This window comes from Octopus sinensis, linkage group LG6 (assembly GCF_006345805.1).
Source record: "Octopus sinensis linkage group LG6, ASM634580v1, whole genome shotgun sequence".
NCBI classification, from domain to species: domain Eukaryota; kingdom Metazoa; phylum Mollusca; class Cephalopoda; order Octopoda; family Octopodidae; genus Octopus; species Octopus sinensis.
This window is the reverse complement of record NC_043002.1, coordinates 153,050-173,842: the sequence shown is the minus strand read 5'-3', so window position 1 is coordinate 173,842 and position 20,793 is coordinate 153,050. Positions and strand designations below refer to the sequence as shown.

General features: G+C 34.0%; 1 protein-coding gene and 1 long non-coding RNA gene across 2 annotated transcripts in view; both read right to left on the bottom strand.

Annotated features, from left to right (window-relative positions):
* Window positions 1–12,857: 12,857 nt before the first annotated feature.
* On the bottom strand, window positions 12,858–15,299 carry LOC118763789. Its single transcript, XR_004999531.1, has 2 exons — window positions 15,265–15,299; window positions 12,858–13,843 (listed from the first exon to the last, which is right to left on the bottom strand). It is a non-coding gene; the product is annotated as an uncharacterized LOC118763789 (long non-coding RNA).
* A 99-nt stretch (window positions 15,300–15,398) lies between these two features.
* LOC115213503 (mucin-like protein) overlaps window positions 15,399–20,793 on the bottom strand; it is a 144,616-nt gene continuing 139,221 nt past the window's right edge. Inside the window, exon 29 of the mRNA XM_036503530.1 lies at window positions 15,399–15,760. Coding sequence (XP_036359423.1) covers window positions 15,701–15,760 — 60 coding nt within the window. The 3' untranslated portion in view covers window positions 15,399–15,700. The remainder of the gene's footprint in view (window positions 15,761–20,793) is intronic.

Here is a 20,793-nt window from a genome sequence, read left to right as displayed (position 1 = left end):
ACTACTATTATTATTATTGTTGTTATTTTTATTATTATTACAAATACTACTCCTACTACTATTGCTACTACTACTACTATAATCATTATCAATATTATCATTACCATTATTATTGTTATTATTATTATTATTAGTATTATCATTATCATTATCATTATTATAATCATTATTATTATTACTATTACTAATACTATTTCTACTACTACTACTACTACTACTACTACCACTCCTACTATTATTTTTAATATTAATATCATTAATATTATTCTTATTAATATTATTGTTATTATTATTATTAATATTTCTATTACTATTACTATTACAATTACTACTAATACTACTATTACTTTTTCTACTACTACTATTATCATTATTATTATTATCATTACTATTACTATATAATTATTATTATGAATACTTTTATTATTACTATTAATATTTCTATTACTATTACTACTACTACTACTATTACTACAATTACTACTACAGCTACTAGTACTATTATTATTATAACTATTACCATTACTTCTACTATTATCATTATCATTATTATTATTATTATTATTATTCAGTAGTTTTATTTTTATTTTTATAGCGTGCTTTCACTTCACTACCGAGCGCAGCTCTGTGTGCCTTGGGTATGTGCTGTGATTTGTTGTGATGCTCTGATGGTTATTGTATGGAAATTGTTCTGCGTAGGATGTGTGCAGTGCCTAGTAGTGCAATTTTCTGTATGTTATATGTGTTTGTAAGTCCTGGTGTTTTTGTTATGTATTTGTCTGAATATTTTTTTATCATGCCTAATGCACCTACTATGATAGGAATTGTTTCTGTTTTCAGATTCCACATTCTAGTTACCTCTATTTCCAGGTCTTTGTATTTTGAGAGTTTCTCCATTTCTTTTAGAGACACGTTGTCATCTGCCGGTACTGATACATCAATTAGAAAGCATTTTTTTTCTTCATGGTCTCTGACAACTATATCTGGTCTGTTGGCCTTAATTTCTCTATCTGTGTGTATCGGCATATCCCAGAGTATGGTTGCTTTCTCGTTTTCTGTGACCTTTTCTGGTGTGTGCCTATACCATCTTTTTTCTGTTGTTATTCCATAATGTTGGCATAGCTTCCAATGTATGTAAGTTCCAACTCTGTCGTGTCTGTGAATATATTCCTTCTTAGCCAGGACTGGGCAGCTAGAGATAATATGATTTATTGTTTCTTGTCCATCTCCACATATTCTGCAGTTACTTGTAATATTTCTTTTCATTACATGTTTTTGGTAATTTCTGGTGGGGAGGCTTTGGTCTTGTGCTGCAATTAAAAATCCCTCTGTTTCTGCTTTGAGTCCTGAGCTTCTCAACCATTGCTGGGATTTTTCTTTGTCTATTTCTTTTGCGTTTAGTTTAGTCCAGTATTTACCATGAAGGGGCTTTTCTTGCCATCGTTTTATCATGGTTCGTTACTGTTCTATTTTAGTTTGGATTTCATTTTTTTATAGCTTTTGTTGTTTCTTCATCTTCTTCTTCTTCTTCTTCATGTTTATTAGGTGGTATGATTTCTTGTTTGTATTTGTCAGCTTCCTTAAATACTGAGAACAGTTTTTGTTTTGCTCGTGTTTTGCCGCTATCTGGATCAGTTTTCCTTCCTTCTGAAGTAGATATTTTTGCAGTCCTATGGTGGTTATTTTATAGTAGTTTTCCAGCTGTATAAGGCCTCTACCACCTTCTATACGTTGTATATATAGTCTTTCTATGTCAGATTTTGGGTGATGCATCCTAGATCCTGTCATTATTTTTCTGTTTTCCTGTCTATTTTGGTCAGTTCATTTCGTGTCCAGTTAAGGATATTGTAGCTGTAACTTATAACTGGGACAGCTAAAGTGTTAATACCTATTATCTTGTTTTTAGCATTGAGCTCTGTGTTTAGTATTGATCTAACTCGTCTATAATATTCTTTTTTATTTTCTCTTTCATTTGTGTGTGTTGTGTCTTATCTAGTTCATGGATTCCTAAGTATTTGTAAGTTTGGCTTTGGTCTAATTCTTTTATTTCATTTGCTTCATCTAGTGTGATGTTGTTACTCTTAACTAGTTTTCCTCTTTTCATGGTTACTTTGGCGCATTTTTCTAATCCAAATTTCATATCTATTTCTTTGGTAAATCCATGAACTGTCTTTAATAGTGTTTCCAGCTGTTTGTCATTTGCAGCGTATAGTTTTAGGTCATCCATATATAAAAGGTGGCTGATCGTTTTGCCGTAACATTTATATCCGCATCCAGTTCTATTTAGCATATCAGATAGAGGTGACAGTGCCAAGCAGAAAAGGAGTGGAGAGAGTGTATCTCCCTGGAATATTCCTCTTCTAATGGGGATGTCTTTGGTTTTCATGAGTCCCAGCTCTGTTTCATGAGTCCCTCTTTTGTTTGGAGGTGTAGGACTGTTTGCCATTTATTCATAGAGTGCTCTATGAATTTTATGATTGTTGGTGCTACTTTGTTAATGGCTAGTGTTTCGAGGATCCATGTGTGGGGGATGCTATTAAACGCCTTTTTGTAGTCAATCCAGGCCATACTGAGGCCTTTCTTCTTTCTGTGGCTGTCTTCAGTTATGGCTTTATTAATCATTAGTTGATCTTTACAGCCATATGAGCCTTTGCGGCATCCTTTCTGCTCTTCTGGGAACAGTTTGTTTTCGTCCAGGTGCTTGTTCAGCCTTTGTGATATCACTGCAGTAAATGCCTTGAACATAGTAGGGAGGCAGGTTATTGGTCTGTAGTTTTCTGGTTTTTCTGTTTCATTTGATTTGGGAATTAAGATGGTTTTCCCCTTCGTGAGCCATTCAGGCATTGTCTCTGGCTCTGCTAGTACGTTGTTAAAGTTTTCAGCCAGCTTTTTGTGCATTCCTGTTAGATATTTCAACCAGAAGTTGGGGATCTTGTCATGCCCAGGTGCCTTCCAGTTGCTTAGTCTTTGCAGTGCCTGGGTGACCTCTTCAGTTGTTATGGGGGTCCAAGTTTGTTCAGATGCCGAGTTTGTTATTTTGATACTCCTTTTTTTTTGGTGGTTCGTTCGCCGACCATATTTCTCCCCAGAATTCTTCCAATTCTTCTGCCATTGGTGCTGCAGTGACTTCTATTTTATTTTTGCCCAGTTCTTGGTAGAACTTTTTGGGGTCGGAGTTGAACTTTTTGTTCTGTTCAAAGAAGCGTTGGCGTTTCTCATACCGGCGGATCCTTTGAGCTTTGGCAAGGATATCTTGCTTCAGCTTTTCTTTTATCTCCTGCAAATCTTTTTCTGTGGTGTTATATTTGCGGAGCATTTTTGTTCTCTTTTTGTTGCTCAGTAGCGTTGCTTGTTTGCTGATTTCATTAAGAATCGACAGGTCTTTTCTAATTTTTTTTATTTTGTTTTGGATGTTATTTATCCACAGGGTTGTTTTGGGTGGTGGTACTCCTGTTTGGGCGGGTTTGGGTGAGTATCCAGCTTCTTTTGTGGCTGCAGTGGCTGCTGCGTATATCAAGTCATTTAGTTCAGTGATATCACTTTTTTTTTGTTTCAGTGGCTAGTTCAGTGACGGCTAGGTTTATGTTGTTTATAATTGGTGTTGTTATTGCGTTTATTTTTATTCTTGGGAGGTATGGTCGGTGGTCTATTTTGAGCTCTGTGGTTTTTAGTTCTTTGATTATTTTATTTTTTATATTATCATAATCATTAGGCTCCCCTTCGTTGTTTACATCGTGTTTGTTGGGAATGTTGCGTTTGTCTTCGTGTTTTACAGTTTCAGTGTTTATATTATTGGGCATTGTTGTGTGGCTTCTATCTACATTTTCCTGGTGTATGTTTTCTTTTAGGTGTTCTATTTCTATTCTGATATTTTTTTTGTGTTGAGAATGTATCTTCGTACGTTAGCTAATTTATTAGGGTTCATTGCTGTATCCAAGTCTAAATCTCTATTATTTTCCTTCCATATTTTATATGTATGTGTTGTTGTATTTTCATTTTTTGGGTAGAGTACTGCTGTGAAGTATGCGTGTAAGATAGAAATGTATTCCTCACGTGTCCATTTACGTCTTTTGGGTTTTATTTGCGGGACATGAGGTACAACGTCCGGCCCATTATTTTGACGGTCGTCATTTTCGTAGGGTACCGGTCCGTTTATTTCTGTTGTCACATTATTTCGCACGTGTAGTTTTTCGTACATTTTTTGTTGCAGGTTTAATGTACGTACCGCTCGATTGTTATTCTTGGGTTGAATAGTATCGGTGGCATTTAATTTCTTCGTAGTTCCTTTGTACATGGTGTTTGGGGTCGGAGATGATCGTGATGTTTCACGCATGTTTACATGTGTTGCGTTAGAGGTGGAGATGATATCGAGTCAAAATACATCATTTCGTTTCGAAAATAGTAATAAATTTCAATTTGTATTACTTACTCGGATACAGTCCAATTCTTTGTTAGTAAAACTTTGGCTCCATAGGATGTCCTTGTTTTCGATGTTTGTGGATAGGTTTCGGAGCCTATTATTATTATTATTATTATTACTATTACAACTGATATTACTTTTACTATAACTACTACTACTACTCGTACTACTATTACTATTACTACTACTGTTTGATATTAATGTTTGATGAAAATGTTTGATGAAAATGTTTGATGAAAATGTTTGATGAAAATGTTTGATGAAAATGTTTGATGATAATGTTTGATGATAATGTTTGATGAAAATGTTTGATGAAAATGTTTGATGAAAATGTTTGATGATAAATGTTTGCCGAAAATGTTTGATGAAAATGTTTGATCAAAATGTTTGATGATAATGTTTGATGAAAATGTTTGATGATAAATGTTTCATGAAAATGTTTGATAAAAGTATTTGATAATAATGTTTGATGAAAATGTTATATGAAAATGTTTGATAATGTTTGAAGAAAATGTTATATGAAAATGTTTGATGAAAATGTTTGATAATAATGTTTGATGAAAATGTCAGATGAATTTTTTTGATTAAAATGTTTGCTGATAAATGTTTGTGGATAAATGTTTGATGAAAATATTTGATAAATGTTTGATGATAAAATGCTTGATGAAAATGTTTGATGATAAATCTTTGATGAAAATTTTGCTAATAAATGTTTGAGAAATGTTTGAACGTAGACGTTTGATGCAAATGTTTGATGATATATGTTTGATGATAAAAGTTTGACGAAAACATTTGATGATAATGTTTGATGATAAAATTTTGACTAAAATGTTTGATGATAATGTTTGATGAAAATGTTTGATGATAAATGTTTGATGAAAATGTTTGATGAAAATTTTTGATTAAAATGTTTGATGAAAATGTTTGATGAAAATGTATGATCAAAATGTTTGATGATAAATCTTTGATGAAAATTTTGCTAATAAATGTTTGAACGTAAACGTTTGATGAAAATGTTTGATGATAATGTTTGATGAAAATGTTTGATGATAATGTTTGATGCTACATGTTTGATGAAAATGTTTGATGAAAATGTTTGATAAAAATGTTTGATGTAAATGTTTGATATTAATGTTTGATGAAAATGTCTGATGAAAATGTCTGATGAAAATGTTTGATCAAAATGTTTGATGATAAATCTTTGATGAAAATTTTGCTAATAAATAATAGAAATATTAAAATAACTAAGTCTCTCTAAAAGAGAACAGCGGCAGCGTTCCCGGAAAATATTAGTTATCGCTATACTAATATGGCATTCTTATAAAAATAAGAAAAAAGCAGTCCGCTTATTAGCTCCATGAGGCCATCGCCTTAAGTTAGCTATTTGATACACAAACTGTATCCAAATAACCTTCGAACAAGGGAGGTCAGTCGCTCCACACTACTTGACCGGCAGCTACAGACGCGTTTCGGGGTATTGCCCCTTTTCAATGCAGCGTAGCCAGCCAGTAGGTGTCGCTTCCGACAATCTCCGTTCGATGGTTTTATTTACCTAGTTTCGGTGGAATACATCCACTTGTTTTTATAAGAATGCCATATTAGTATAGCGATAACTATTATTTTGCTAATAAATGTTTGATGAGAAATGTTTGAACATAAACTTTTGATGAAAATATTTGATGATAAAATGTTTGATGATAAAAGTTTGACGAAAATGTTTGATGATAATGTTTGATGAAAATGTTTGATGATGAATGTTTGATGAAAATGTTTGATGAAAATGTTTGATGATAAATGTATGTTCATAAATGTTTAATGAAAATGTTCGATGACAAATATTTGATGATAAATTTTTGATGAAACTGATGATATTTGTATTATTATTTGTATTATTATTTCAATTATTATTGAAATATTTGATGATAAATGTTTGATGAAATTTGTTTGAGGATAAATGTTTGATCAAAATGTTTGATGATAAATCTTTGATGAAAATTTTGCTGGGAAATGTTTGAACATAAACGTTTGATGAATATGTTTGATGATATATGTTTGATGATAAAAGTTTGACGAAAATGTTTGATGATAATGTTTGATGAAAATGTTTGATGATAAATGTTTGATGAAAATGTTTGATGATACATGTTTGATGAAAATGTTTGACGAAAATATTTGATTAAAATGTTTGATGAAAATGTATGATCAAAATGTTTGATGATAAATCTTTGATGAAAATTTTGCTAATAAATGTTTGATGAGAAATGTTTGAACGTAAACGTTTCATGAAAATGTTTGATGATATATGTTTGATGATAAAAGTTTGACGAAAATATTTGATGATAATGTTTGATGATAAAATTTTGACGAAAATGTTTGATGATAATGTTTGATGAAAAGTTTGATGATAAATGTTTGATGAAAATGTTTGATGAAAATGTTTGATTAAAATGTTTGATGAAAATGTTTGATGAAAATGTTTGATGAAAATGTATGACCAAAATGTTTGATGATAAATGTTTGATGAAAATGTTTGATGATACATGTTTGATGAAAAGGTTTCATAAATATGTTTGATGAGAATGTTTGATAATAATGTTTGATGAAAATGTTCGATGAAAATGTTTGATAATAATGTTTGATGAAAATGTTTGATGAAATTTTTTGATTAAAATGTTTGATGAAAATGTTTGATAATAATGTTTGATGAAAATGTTAGATAAAAATGTTTGATGAAAATGTTTGATAATAATGTTTGATGAAAATGTTTGATGATAAATGTATGTTGATAAATGTTTAATGAAAATGTTCGATGACAAATATTTGATGATAAATGTTTGATGAAACTGTTTGATGATATTTGTATTATTATTTCAATTATTATTGAAATATTTGATGATAAATGTTTGATGAAAATTGTTTGAGGATAAATGTTTGATGAAAATGTTTGTTGATAAATGTTTGATGAAAATTTTGGTGATAAATGTTTGAAGAAAATACTTGATGATAATGTTTCATGATGTTTGATGAACATATTTGATGATAAATGTTTGATAAAAGTGTTTGAAGAAAATGTTTGATGAAAATGTTTCATGATAAATGCTTGATGAAAATGTTTGATGATAAATGCTTGATGAAAATGTTTGATGAATGTGTTTGATGAAAATTTTGATGATAAATGTTTGATGATACATGTTTGATGAAAATGTTTTCTGAAAATGTTTGATGAAAATGTTTGATAAAAATTTTTGATGATAAATGTTTGATGAAAATGTTTGATGAAAGTGTTTGAAGAAAATGTTTTAGGAAAATTTTGATGATAAATGTTTAATGACAATGTTTGATGAAAATGTTTGATGATACATGTTTGATGAAAATGTTTGATGAATATTTTGATGATGTTTGATGTTAAATGTTTTATGATAATGTTTGATGAAAATGTTTGACGATAATGTTTGATAAAAATGTTTGATGATAAATGTTTGATGAAAATATTTGATGATAAATGTTTGATGATAAATGTTTGATGAAAATGTTTCATGATAATGTTTGATGAAAATGTTTGATGAAAATGTTTGCTAAGTGTTTTGATGATAAATGTTTGATGATGTTTTATGATGTTTGATGAAAATGTTTGATGATAAATGTTTGACGAAAATGTTTGATGACAAATGTTTGATGAAAATATTTGATGAAAATGTTTGAAAAAAATGTTTGATGAAAATGTTTGATAAAAATGTTTGATAAAAATATTTGATGATAAATATTTAATGAAAATGTTTGATGAAAATATTTGATGAAAATGTTTGATAAAAATGTTTGATGAAAATGTTTGATGATAAATGCTTGATGATAAATGTTTGATGACAATGTTTGCTGAAAATGTTTGATGATACATGTTTGATGAAAATGTTTGATGATGTTTGATGATAAATGTTTTATGATAATGTTTTATGATAATGTTTAATGATAATGTTTGATGAAAATGTTTGATGATAATGTTTAATGATAATGTTTGATGAAAATGTTTGACGATAATGTTTGATGAAAATGTTTGATGATAAATGTTTGATGAAAATGTTTGATGAAAGGGTTTGAAGAAAATGTTTAAGAAAAATTTTGATGATAAATGTTTGATGATACATGTTTGATGATAAATGTTTTATGATGAATGTTTGATGACAATGTTTGCTGAAAATGTTTGATGATACATGTTTGATGAAAATGTTTGATGATAAATGTTTTATGATAATGTTTAATGATAATGTTTGATGAAAATGTTTGATGATAATGTTTAATGATAATGTTTGATGAAAATGTTTGATGATAATGTTTGATGCAAATGTTTGACGAAAATGTTTGATGATAAATGTTTGATGAAAAATTTTGATGATAATTATATTTAGAAGAATAGGAAAATCCCTGTGTATTCCCACTGGTTCTTTTGCTAATTTCTTCTTGTATATGTCATATTTTCCAAATTTCTTTCGGAAGTTTTTTTACTCTAAAGTGAAACAATGTGATTTCAGCCTCAAATCTCTGTAGTCCTGGATTGAGATGAGTCTTCAATTCTTTGGTTCCAACATTATTTCTTTAATACAAAAAATTTTCTTGCGAGTATTATTTCTTCTCTACTCCCCCACTGTTCTGTGTTGGCTAAGTTTTCATTTTTTATGCTTATTTTCCTTTAGTTAATAAACTGCTCTACATATTTTTCATCTGACTTCCTTTTCCAAGAAGTTCATTCCATTCTTTTAATATGTTTAGCATGGTTGAATTTCAGTTGTGGGTAGCCATTTCAGGAGTTACATTTTGGTATGCAAATTGATAATGGTCTGTAATAAGGGAATTAACTGTTTCTCTATAAATCTGTGTTTCTTGTTTCATTTCATGGAAAACATTAGTAAGAGATTTGTATTTATTTATCTTGATTGAGAGTTTTTTGAAAATGTCCTCTAATAATGCTTCAGATCTCAGTGATTTAGCAAATGATTTTGATCGTGTATTAGCCATCCTACCTTGTACAAATCCAGAGAATATTACAAATAGAACATCCTTGGTACAGTATCATATATTAAAACAAAAAATGAATGCCACACACACACACACATATATACACTAAAAACTATACACATACAATGTGTGTATACTTGATACATGTGCATTAAGTATACACACATAATCATCATCATCATCATCCTGCAATGGCCGTTCTCCATGGGTTGCAAACAAGGGTTCCAGTCTGATTTCGCTTGATATTTATGGCTGGATGCTTTTCCTAATGTCAATCCCTTTGCAATGTGTGGCATCAGTGCTTTTTACATGGCACCGGTACAGGACTCTTGCAGGCCAATTCTCTTAATGGGGGGGGGGGGTAGCACTTCTGCTGTGGAGGATGACGGGTCTTCTTGAGTACAGCAAGGCCCCAAGTATCTCAGTCATCTGTCACCTCGTCTGAAAGGTTCAGCGTTCTGGGGTCATTATTCAGTACGTTGCTCCATGTCTTCCTCGGTTTTGCTTTTCCACAGGTTCCATCCACTTTGAGTGAATAACAACTCTTTATGGCGCTGTCAGCATCCCTCTGCATCACATGACCAAACCAGCACAGTCTTCTCTCTGGCGCATTGCATCCAATTCCTCTTCTGTCCAACATCTCTCTCAAAACACTAGCACTCTGTTGCACATGAACACTTACCTTACACATCTTGTGGAGCATACTAACCTCATTCCTCTCTAGCCTTTGCATGTCTCTACATTTAGGGGCCCTGTTTCACTACTACGTAGAATTACTCTTTTTTTTCTCTCTCTTTTACTGGGGTTCCGTGTGTACAAGTCTATATCTTCTCTGTTATGACAAAAGTGTACCTTATTGTTTTTGTTTATTTGTATACTTCAAATTTATTGTCTATATATATACATATATAAAAGTTTTTTTTCATTTTTTTGCTTCTTTAATTGTTTCAAAATTACACAGAAGCAATGACCGAGACGTTTGGTATTATGTCATTCTTGAGAAGATCCATGAAGCCAAGTGAAATCATTGGCAGATATCCATGGCAGATACTGGTCTGATGCGGCTGGCACCCATGCTGGAGGCACCAAAAAGTGTTCATTACACTCTTGGATTGGTTGGCATAAGGAAGGGCATCCAGCTGTAGAAATCCTACCAGATCAGACTGGAGTCTGGTGCAGTCACTCTGCTTACCAGCCCTGGTCAAACTATCCAATCCATACCCATATGGACAATGGATGTTAAATGTTGATCATGATGATGATGATGATATGCAGTACCAAATATCGATTGCTTATTTTTTGTTAGTTTCAGAAAGAAAACAAAAGTACAAAAATCACAAGAAGAAATACCACAGATTTTATTTTCTCGTAGGATTTACAAAAACTGGAAATATCAAAGTCAGTTTTCCTGAAGGTCATTTTTAACCTTGATATCAATTAAGTAATGAATATTTATACAAATTATGTTAAGTAATTATTTAATAAGGTAAAAAAATACATTTTAGAATTTTTGTTCACAAACTGATGCATACTGATTAAACACAAACACCCCCTCTCACACACAAACACATATTAGTAGTTCATATATCGGAAAAAGAAGGACACTCTAAAGTATTAGGGTAGTATTATAATTTATGGGAAGTTAAATGTTGTGGCTGGTAACAGAGCTGTAATGCTAAGCGTTTTATTGGTGCAAACTGATGATCACTCCATGACCTGCAATCACATTTAACTGCCTAACACACACACACACACACACACACACATTTACTTCTTACCCTTTACTTTCTTATATTGTTGGTAGAACAAAAATAAAAAAGAAGCAGACTCTATGTTATAGAGGAGTTTATAATATAAAAGTTAGAATAGGCTGGTTTATGAGATTACCTTGGGTCTCATGTCCGCTCAGCTTTATGGACATGAAACCAAAGGTAATCTCATAAGGTGCCCTCTTCTAACCTTTATATTATGTGTGTGTGTGTGTGTGTGTATGACAATTGCAGTGTGGAAGGTGTTTGTAAGTGATTTAAAAACACACAAAAACCGTTAGATTCACTTCAACATTTAATTTGTTAAAATATTTTCGTCACTTTGAAACTGCAACCTGTTCACTGACAGTAACGGTTAGTTCATGAACTGTTACTTTCTCAGATGCAGCACGGAATTTTGTCAGTGAACAGGTTGCAATTTTCAAAGCAACAAAAATATTTTGGCAAATTCAATTTAAATGTTGAAGTGAATCTAATGGTTTTGTGTGTTTTTAAATGGCTTACAAACACCTTCCATGCTACAATTGTTTTTGTTTCAGCACAGAATCTCAGATCAGGTCACTTGCTATGCAAGTACATCTCCATAATATATATATGTGTGCGTGTATATATATATATATGCATAATATCAGAGATCTTGGAGTAATTGTTGATAATAATCTAAGCTGGGGTTCTCACGTAAACAGCAAGGTTGATTTGGCCAGCAAGATGTGCTCCTGGATTCTGAAAACTATCCGGTCTAGAGATGCCTACACCATTATCCTTCCCTTCTCTACTTTTGCCTGACCCCCCCCCCCCTTTACTACTGTTACTCACTGTGGTGCCGCCATGCAAAGTAACTCATGACAATAGAAGCACTCCAAAGGTCAATGACAAGAGAGACTGCAGGAGAAGCAGTGATTATTTGGCTCAACTAAAAAATCTCAATCTCTCCAACCCCGCCGGGAGTGCTACATCATTTGTGTTATGTGGAAAATATTCCATCAATATTGCACAAATGATGTTGGCATCAATTCTAAAATCCATCCAAGACTTGGCCCCCCATGCTATCTGCCCACTACAAAAATCGAACTCGGTACACATAGCAACATTACGTCACAATAACTTTACCTCAATCAGTCTAGTTCTCTTTAATACCAAAATACATCAAAACAGAAATGGATCCCATAAAATTCAAATGTACACTGGACGAATTTCTTCAAAAAATCCTGGACCAACCTCCTACACTCAGATATGTCTCCAACAATAATAACTCTTTGCTAGAGGGGGCCAAGATGCCCCATATATGACTAAAAAACTTCACCAGGTGGTGCTACTGAGTTAGACATGGCCTGGGCCTATACTGGCCAAAACCTATCAAAGTTATATATATATATATATATGAGTTTTGAGAGGTAATGGTGTCAGGTAATGCTGAATAAGTGTTATGGACAGACCATAGTTGAGTTCTAGGTTTGGTGATTATGTGAATAAAGGGTCCAATGTAGGTCATATATCAGCATGTATATATAAAAACTTTTTTTTTCCTGTAGTGAGATAAAATACCAAGACTGAAGATTTTAGAACATTTATAAATAGAAGGTCTTACAGCTGTTTCTAGGATATTTATTATATCCCTTCATCAGAGACGGTGTGAGAAGATGGTTAATCAATAGTTAATTTATATATATACATATATAAACACACACACACACATACACATAGAGGCGTACCTCAGCTTAAGTCATTTCAATTTAAGTTGTTCTCGGTGGAAAAATAAAAATCAAGTCAAGTCATTTCGCTCGATTTCACGTCTGTCCGCCACAAATATTGGAATCGTAAAATCACTAGAAAACCATTAAAGGCACATAAAATCACGTTACTGTACAATAAACAAGAATAAAAGCATATAGAATCATATTAAAATACGTATAGTAAATGTTAAGATACACACCATAAAGTAGCGTAGCTTAGTGAATGAAATCATGAAATCAGCTGTGTTGTCTTATTGGTCTTTTGGATCTCATGTTGCCCTGTAGTTCCAATATCTATCATTAGGCATCGTTGTCACTCGTGATTCCTGTGATTGTTTTCAATTCAGATTTGTCTACGTCTGTTTATCAGCTACTTTCACATTCTCATTCATTTGTGACTTTATTTTTTTGCCCCCATGGCTCCTAAGACAATTCATAGAATAAGTGCTAAGCATCATGCTATAATGCTGGAAGATAAACTGGATATGATAGAATGCCATGAAAAAGGTGAAAAAGTGGTAGCAATTGCACGGTCTTTTGGAATGAGTCGGACAACTGTATCAAGAATTGTACATAATAAGGACAAGATCTTAGCACCTATCAAATCTGAAGACCCAGGGATGAAGAACACTGTCATCAATAAGAAAAAATTATTTGTTTGTAAACATGAAATAGGTTTTTACTAACCATGTATTATTGAAAATGCATTCATAAGTAAAATACAGAAGTGGGAATGGTTATTATCAGTTTAGCCTAGAGACAAGGAAATGTTTAAGTGTTATATTCTAAAGACAAGGATGCTGGATAGAAAGAAAATAAGAAAAAAACAGCTATTTTGATTGTGTATTTAAATTGATATTTATTGAATGGAGTACTTTTTTGGTTGATTCTAACTCTATTGGATCTGTAAACTACACACACACACACACATGTATATATTGTCTGTCTGGTGGACAGCTTTTCTTTTAAAATGATTTGTTAAAAATTTGACCATTTTCAGTTTTACCTTTCTCATTGTTTTTCCTATTTTCAAATCAGTTTCTTGTCAGTTTGGAACAAAAAAGTTCCTACATCCAGATTTAACATTTCAAGAACATCAGAGTCACATCTTCAAGAATACAAATGGATTCTTTCTTATAGAATGGTTAAATTTTGGTAAACTTTTCCACTAAAGACTTTTCACTTTCCACATGAGTCGTTACACTTCATATTCAAGGAGCAACACAAATGCTAAATCTCGATTACGTGAGTTTGCAGGTCTGGAAATGATGAAGATGGGTTTCGAAATTTTATTATTTCAAACCAACTACAAAAAGCTAATAACTAAATATAATAAATTTGTAATTAAACAGATTAAACTGGCACACAATTGTGTCTTTAATTAATATGTGTGTGTGTGTGTGTGTATGTGTGTGTGTGAATACATATATTTGTAGATGCATCTAATAGAATATAATATTTGAAAGGATTTCTTTAAATAACCATTGTACATATGTTTCCATAATGGACTTATCTATTTATATAATAAACATCCCTTATTTCATCAGCAACTGAAATTTGAAATGTTTAGAAAGAAGAAAAAATGCAGCATTTCTTCCTACACCTTAAAGAGCATATTCCATATGGTTGACTTCTCAAATATTATCATTAACGAGAAGAACAATGGAGTGAGCAGTTCATTTTATTACATAATTTTATGATTGTTTCTTTGATTTTTCATCAAAAGATTATTGTTATATTATTATTACATAATGTGTAATGATACATACTAATATTGCAAAAATATCAACTCATCAGATTTATGTATAAAATTCATGTGCTAGTTGTTCTAAATTATCTATTTATTATTTTCTGAGATATGTACACACACACACACACACATAATGACATTCTAAATCACTTCAATTAATATCCTGATTTATTTATTACTAAAGTAGAAACAAGCTTTAAAAAAGAAATAACTAAGTTTTATTTCTTTAGAAAAGCATCTGTCTGTGTGTCCAAGTGAGTGGGAAAGCATGATAGGTGATTCTGCTAATAGTTCACACTTAACTGAATGTTAGTGAAAATGTTTGAGCATTAGCTCTAGATAACACACAGCAATATCAAATTACATAGGAGACAAATTAGAAACGATCCCCCCACCCATTCCATTAAGGTTTTAATCTGCATATAGAGCATGTTTAAGAATATTAGAAAGTCACAATATTGTGATTGCATGAAGAACTAAGAACTGACATTGACTTCACATCCATTCAGATACAGTGTAAAACACTGGCAGGAATTCCATTACACAGTTGCCAAACCCAAACACACACTGCTATGTATGCACACACACACACACACACACACACACACACACATACATTTTTACATATATACACATATAAATATGGGTATATATCTATATATATATATATATATATATATATATACACACACACACATGTATATAAATATATATGAGGCAGTGTGTGTGAGTGTGTGTGTGAGAGTGTGTGCGTGTGTGAGAGTGAGTGTGTGTGTGTGTGGTGTGTGTGTGTGTGTGTGTGGTGTGTGTGTGTGTGTGTAAAGTAGTCAATATTCTGACTGTAGGAAAATGATTTGCATAAAAATATTTGAAATCAGGTGTAAAAAAAAGTTCAAAATGTGATGATTATTGTTCAATAATATATTTGTAATTCTTTATAAACTCCATAATTTGAGTGAAGAAGACAATTTTAGAATCCTGTTGGGTGTAAATCTACCGTCTCTGTTGGTGGAAATATTTATACATCTGGTTCATATGATTGGTTGTCCACTCCTGTGTTTGAGTATATATTGGGTTGCTGAAAAATCAAATAAGACAATGTTGCTCTGAATAATGCTTTTTAAAACATTTTGATTCTTTAATCACGGCCAATCTTATCAATCCTGAAGAAATGAAATGCTCGTTATAAAACAAATTTTACAATAAAGGACATATACAATAAAGGGCATATACAATAAAGGGCATATACAATAAAGGGCATATACAATAAAGGGCATATACAATAAAGGGCATATACAATAAAGGGCATATACAATAAAGGGCATATACAAGCAGGTGTCATATCTCCTCTTGGAAATTAATACTTTGAAACATCTAACAGAAATTATTTTTCCCCACCCTTCTTCACACACACACAGTTGAAATTTACAGAAAAACAAAAGATGAAGACAGGTATATAAACAACAAGCAGGTGTATTGGTTTGACATTCAAGAAAGTGAAAAAGTCTTTTATATTTCGAGCTTATGCTCTTCAACAAAAGAAACACGAGGAAATAAACAGAGAGAGAATAAAAAACACTTGTATGTATGTATATATGTGTGTGTGTGTGTATGTATATATATATATATATATGCATGTATGTCATCATCGTTTAACGCCTGTTTTCCATGCTAGCAAGGGTTGAATGGTTCAACCGGGGTTTGGGAAGCCAGGAGGCTGCACCAGGCTCCGGTTTGATCTGGCAGTGTTTCTATAGCTGGATGCTCTTCCTAACGCCAACCACTCTGTGAGTGTAGTGGGTACTTTTTACGTGTCACTGGCACAAGTGCCAGGGGAGGCTGGAAATGGCCATGATCGGTTAGTGCTTTTTATGTGCCACCGGCATGGAAGCCAGTCGAGGCAGCACTGGCATAGACCACAATTCGGATGGTGCTTCTTACGTGCCACCAGCACAGAAGCCAGTCGAGACGACGCTGGCATCGGCCACGATTCGGATAGCGCTTACTTGACTCAATGGATCTCCTCAAGCACAGGGTCGAAATGGTGTTTATTCACTTGCCACCTGCATGGGAGTCAGTCCAGCGGTCCTGGCAACTGCTGGGTGCCAGCCATAGGATTGGTTCAATTTCGATTCTGATTTCACTTGCCCCAACAGGTCTTCACAAGCAGAGTTTAGTGTCCAATGAAGTGGGGTTGGCACGGGTGCCTGTCGTCGGATGTGGTCCGATTTCGACTTCGCTTGCCTCAACAGGTCTTTGTGTATCCAAGGGAGGAAAGGTATGCATAAGTGGGCTGGACTCACTTGTCCTGCCTGGTCTTCTCATGCACAGCATATTTCCAAAGGTCTCGGACGCTGGTCATTGCCCAGGTTTTCCTGGGTCTACCTCTTCCACGGGTTCCCTCAACTGCTAGGGATTGGCACTTTTTCACACACCTATCTTCATCCATTCTCGCCACATGACCACACCAGCGCAATCGTCTCTCTTGCACACCACAGCTGATGCTTCTTAGGTCCAACATTTCTCTCAAGGTACTAACACTCTGTCGAGTATGCACACTGACATTACACATCCATCGGAGCATGTATAAGGGAGTAGCAGAAAAGAAGTTTGCTAATGTTCAGTGACGTGAGGAACAAAGAACTGAAGTATTTCGGATTGCAAGGTGGTGTGTGAGAGAAAACCGTGATGTCATAGGAAAGAAATGTGTCTGCATGGATGATGGTACACTTGCTTTAAATGAGTCTGCAAAGAAAGAGGCTTGGAGATGCCATTATGAAAGACTGCTGAATGTGGAGAATGAGTGGGAGGAGGAGAGTCTGTTAAGAGTTGACCCAGCAGAGGGTCCAGCTACCTGAATTGACAGTACCCAGGTAGATAAAACAATTAAGGATATGAAAATAGGGAAAGCACTTTGCCCATCAGGAATCACTGCTGAGATGCTTAAAATATCTGGCAGTGTGGGTTATGGTCTTGTCACCGGCATCATAAATCAGGTAGTTCATGAAGGAGTCATACCCAATGACTGGTGTAGCAGCACCATAGTCAACTACTACAAGGGGAAAGGTGATGCTTTAGATAGAAATAACTACAGGGGTATCAAATTATTGGATTAGGTGATGAAAGTTACAGAGAGGGTCATAGCCCAACTAATTAGGGAGAGAGTTAGCCTAGATGAGATGCAGTTTGGTTTTGTCAGGCAGAAGTACCAATGATGCTATATTTCTGGTAAAGCAGCTGCAGGATAAATACCTAGCCAAAGATAAACCTGTGTACATGGCTTCTGTTGACTTGGAAAAGCCTTTGACAGGGTCCCCTGATCACTTATCTGGTGGTCAATATGGAAACTGGGGATAGATGAGTGGTTGGTAAGAGCTGCACAAGCCTTGTACAGGGACACTACCATTAAAGTGAGGGTTGGCAATGAGTATAGTGAAGAATTCCGAGTAGAAGTAGGGGTTCACCAAGGATCAGTCCTCAGCTCCATCTTATTGATTATAGTCTTCCAGGCAATAACACAGGAATTCAAGACAGGGAGCCCCTGGGTGCTTATCTATGCTGACGACCTTAATCTAATAGCCAAGTCACTGCCAGAATTAGAGATGATGTTTAGGGTGTGGAAGCAAGGTCTAGAATCAAAGGGCCTTAGGATTAACCTAGCAAAAACCAAAGTCTTAGTAAGTAGGAAGGCTGACAATGTAATATTATTATATATTATAAAAGAAAAGCCAACCTCTGTGTCTCTCTGTCCATCACAATATCTATAAAGGGGGTAGGAGAAGATGGGGGGGGGGAATCAAAATATATATCACATTGTATTTTTAGAAGCAGGTGGGCAGAAAAAGTTGTTGAGAGAGGAATAATGTGTGCATGAGAATAAGAGAGAGAGAGAATGTGTGTGTGTGTGTGTGTGTGCATGAGAAAGATAGATAGTGAAATAGACAGATAGAAGGTGAGAAAGATTATAATTAACAAGTTTTAAAATATATATAGTTTTTTTTGGTTGTTTGTGTGTGTTTCTGTGTCTTTCAACACAGAAAATGCAATAGACTTTAAAAAAGACTTTCACTTTGAATAAAAGAAGGGGAGGAGAAAAGGTGTGAGAGAGAGAAAGATAGATGAATAAAGAGATAGGTAAATAGATAGAGAAACAGACAGACAGGGACTGTTATCACAATAGTAACTAACAAGTTTTCATTAAAAACGTGTGAATTTGAAGTGCAAGTCAATACAACAGAACACAAACCTCAACAAACAACCATAGCTATATATACAATACATATAGTGATTTTTATGTATGTGTTTCAACGTAGAGACAAGGAGGTTTGTGAAAGCGTATAAGACCAAAATGAGTCCGGTTACAACGCAATACGTCCAGCTGTTGTGGGCCCACCGTGTGCAGAGATACTGAGCATAAGGGGCCAAAATCTCGGTGAAGCACGCCACTCCACTGATGATTGCAGCACTTGGTGTTTTTTTTCTACAGGCAACACAAACTTGCAAAAGATGAATGTATGATTCTTCTCTCTTTTAATTATTATAGATCTTCCATTGAGGAAGGAACTGGTTTCCAACAAAGATACAAGGCTCCATCTTTGGGATGTAGATAACATAAACAATTTCATATCTGGAAAGAAAGGGAAGGAAGGAAGGAAGGAAGGAGGAAGGAAGGAAGGAAGGAAGGAAGGAAGGAGGGGAGGGAGGAAGGAAGGGAGGGAGGGAAGGAAGGGAGGGAGGGAAGGGAGGAAGGAAGGGAGGGAAGGAAGGAAGGGAGGGAGGAAGGAAGGGAGGGAGGGAGGGAAGGAAGGAAGGGAGGGAGTGGGGAGGAAGGAAGGAAGGAAAGAAAGAGAGGGAGGGAGGGAGGTATGTCATTATTCAGTTTTATTTCAAGATTTCTTGCAAATAGACAAAAGAGCTGGTTTCTAACTTCAGATCCAAGACTCCTTCATTGGAATTTCAACATCAACCTCAAGAACAGGGTATTTTTGTTTGCATGTATGTTTATGTGGAGATTTGTATGTTTTGCTTTATGTATGTCTTCTCATGCATATACCTGCATATCTAGACACAAGCTCATATATATTTAAATGATAAACTTCTGCAAAGTTTCACAGATTTTTACAGTTCCAGTGACGGATTGGATCTGTAATCTTTGAATTAGTTTTCTCCTTTCTGGTTTTAAGAAGCCTAATTTCTCAAGATTGGTATTTAGGCAACATGTTAAATCTGGCAGGGTGCCAATAATTACGGGTATAAACTTGAACTTGTAATCTGGATAGAGTAACAGTAGATTTCTCAACAGTTCAGCCAAGGTATTCTCTTTTTCACTGATGTTCCGCTTTATGTTAACATCCACTGAGCAGCTAATTTCCATAGTTTCTCTTCTCTATCCCAAATCATTAGATCAGATTTATTGTGCTTACATCTTATTGAGGTCTTCACTTGTACATTCCACCAGGATTGCTTTTTTATATTATGAGTTGCTATGGCTTCTACCATACTGTGAGTTCATATTTCTTTGTCCAAGGGGATATCCTTCTGATGGATTTCATTATAGAGTGTTCTAGTTACAACATCATGTGTCATCAGTAGATATTACTGTGATGACATTTTCGGACAATTGTTTATGATGTGGGTGATATCTTCGATGTTAACTCCACAAAGTCTGCATGGGTTGTCACATTTTGTTGTTTTTCCTGCATCTCTATCCCTTTTGTGCATCAAATACTTGGTTGATACTTCCTGTTCCTGGATTGCAAATGCATACCTTTCCAAGTGGGAGGCAGTAATCTGGCAGCTGGTCCATGATAGACTGCTTTCATGATCAATGTTATTCTTATATTGGAGCTTTCTACTAACATATGTATGGCTGTACGTATACATGTGTGTATGAATGCATGTATGTAAGATCTTCTGGGGAGGTAACAGTGATGGGGTGGGTGGTCTGCACATACTTCTTGCATAGAAATGGGTGGATAAAGTCATAGAGGTAGTTAAAGTGAGCAATAGAGGTAGTTAAGTTCAGGCTAGTTTTGCAGAATGGTATAGCAACAATTACCTGTCCCTCTCCCTACCAAATGAACAAAAAGACCACTTTTATGATCTGCTTCT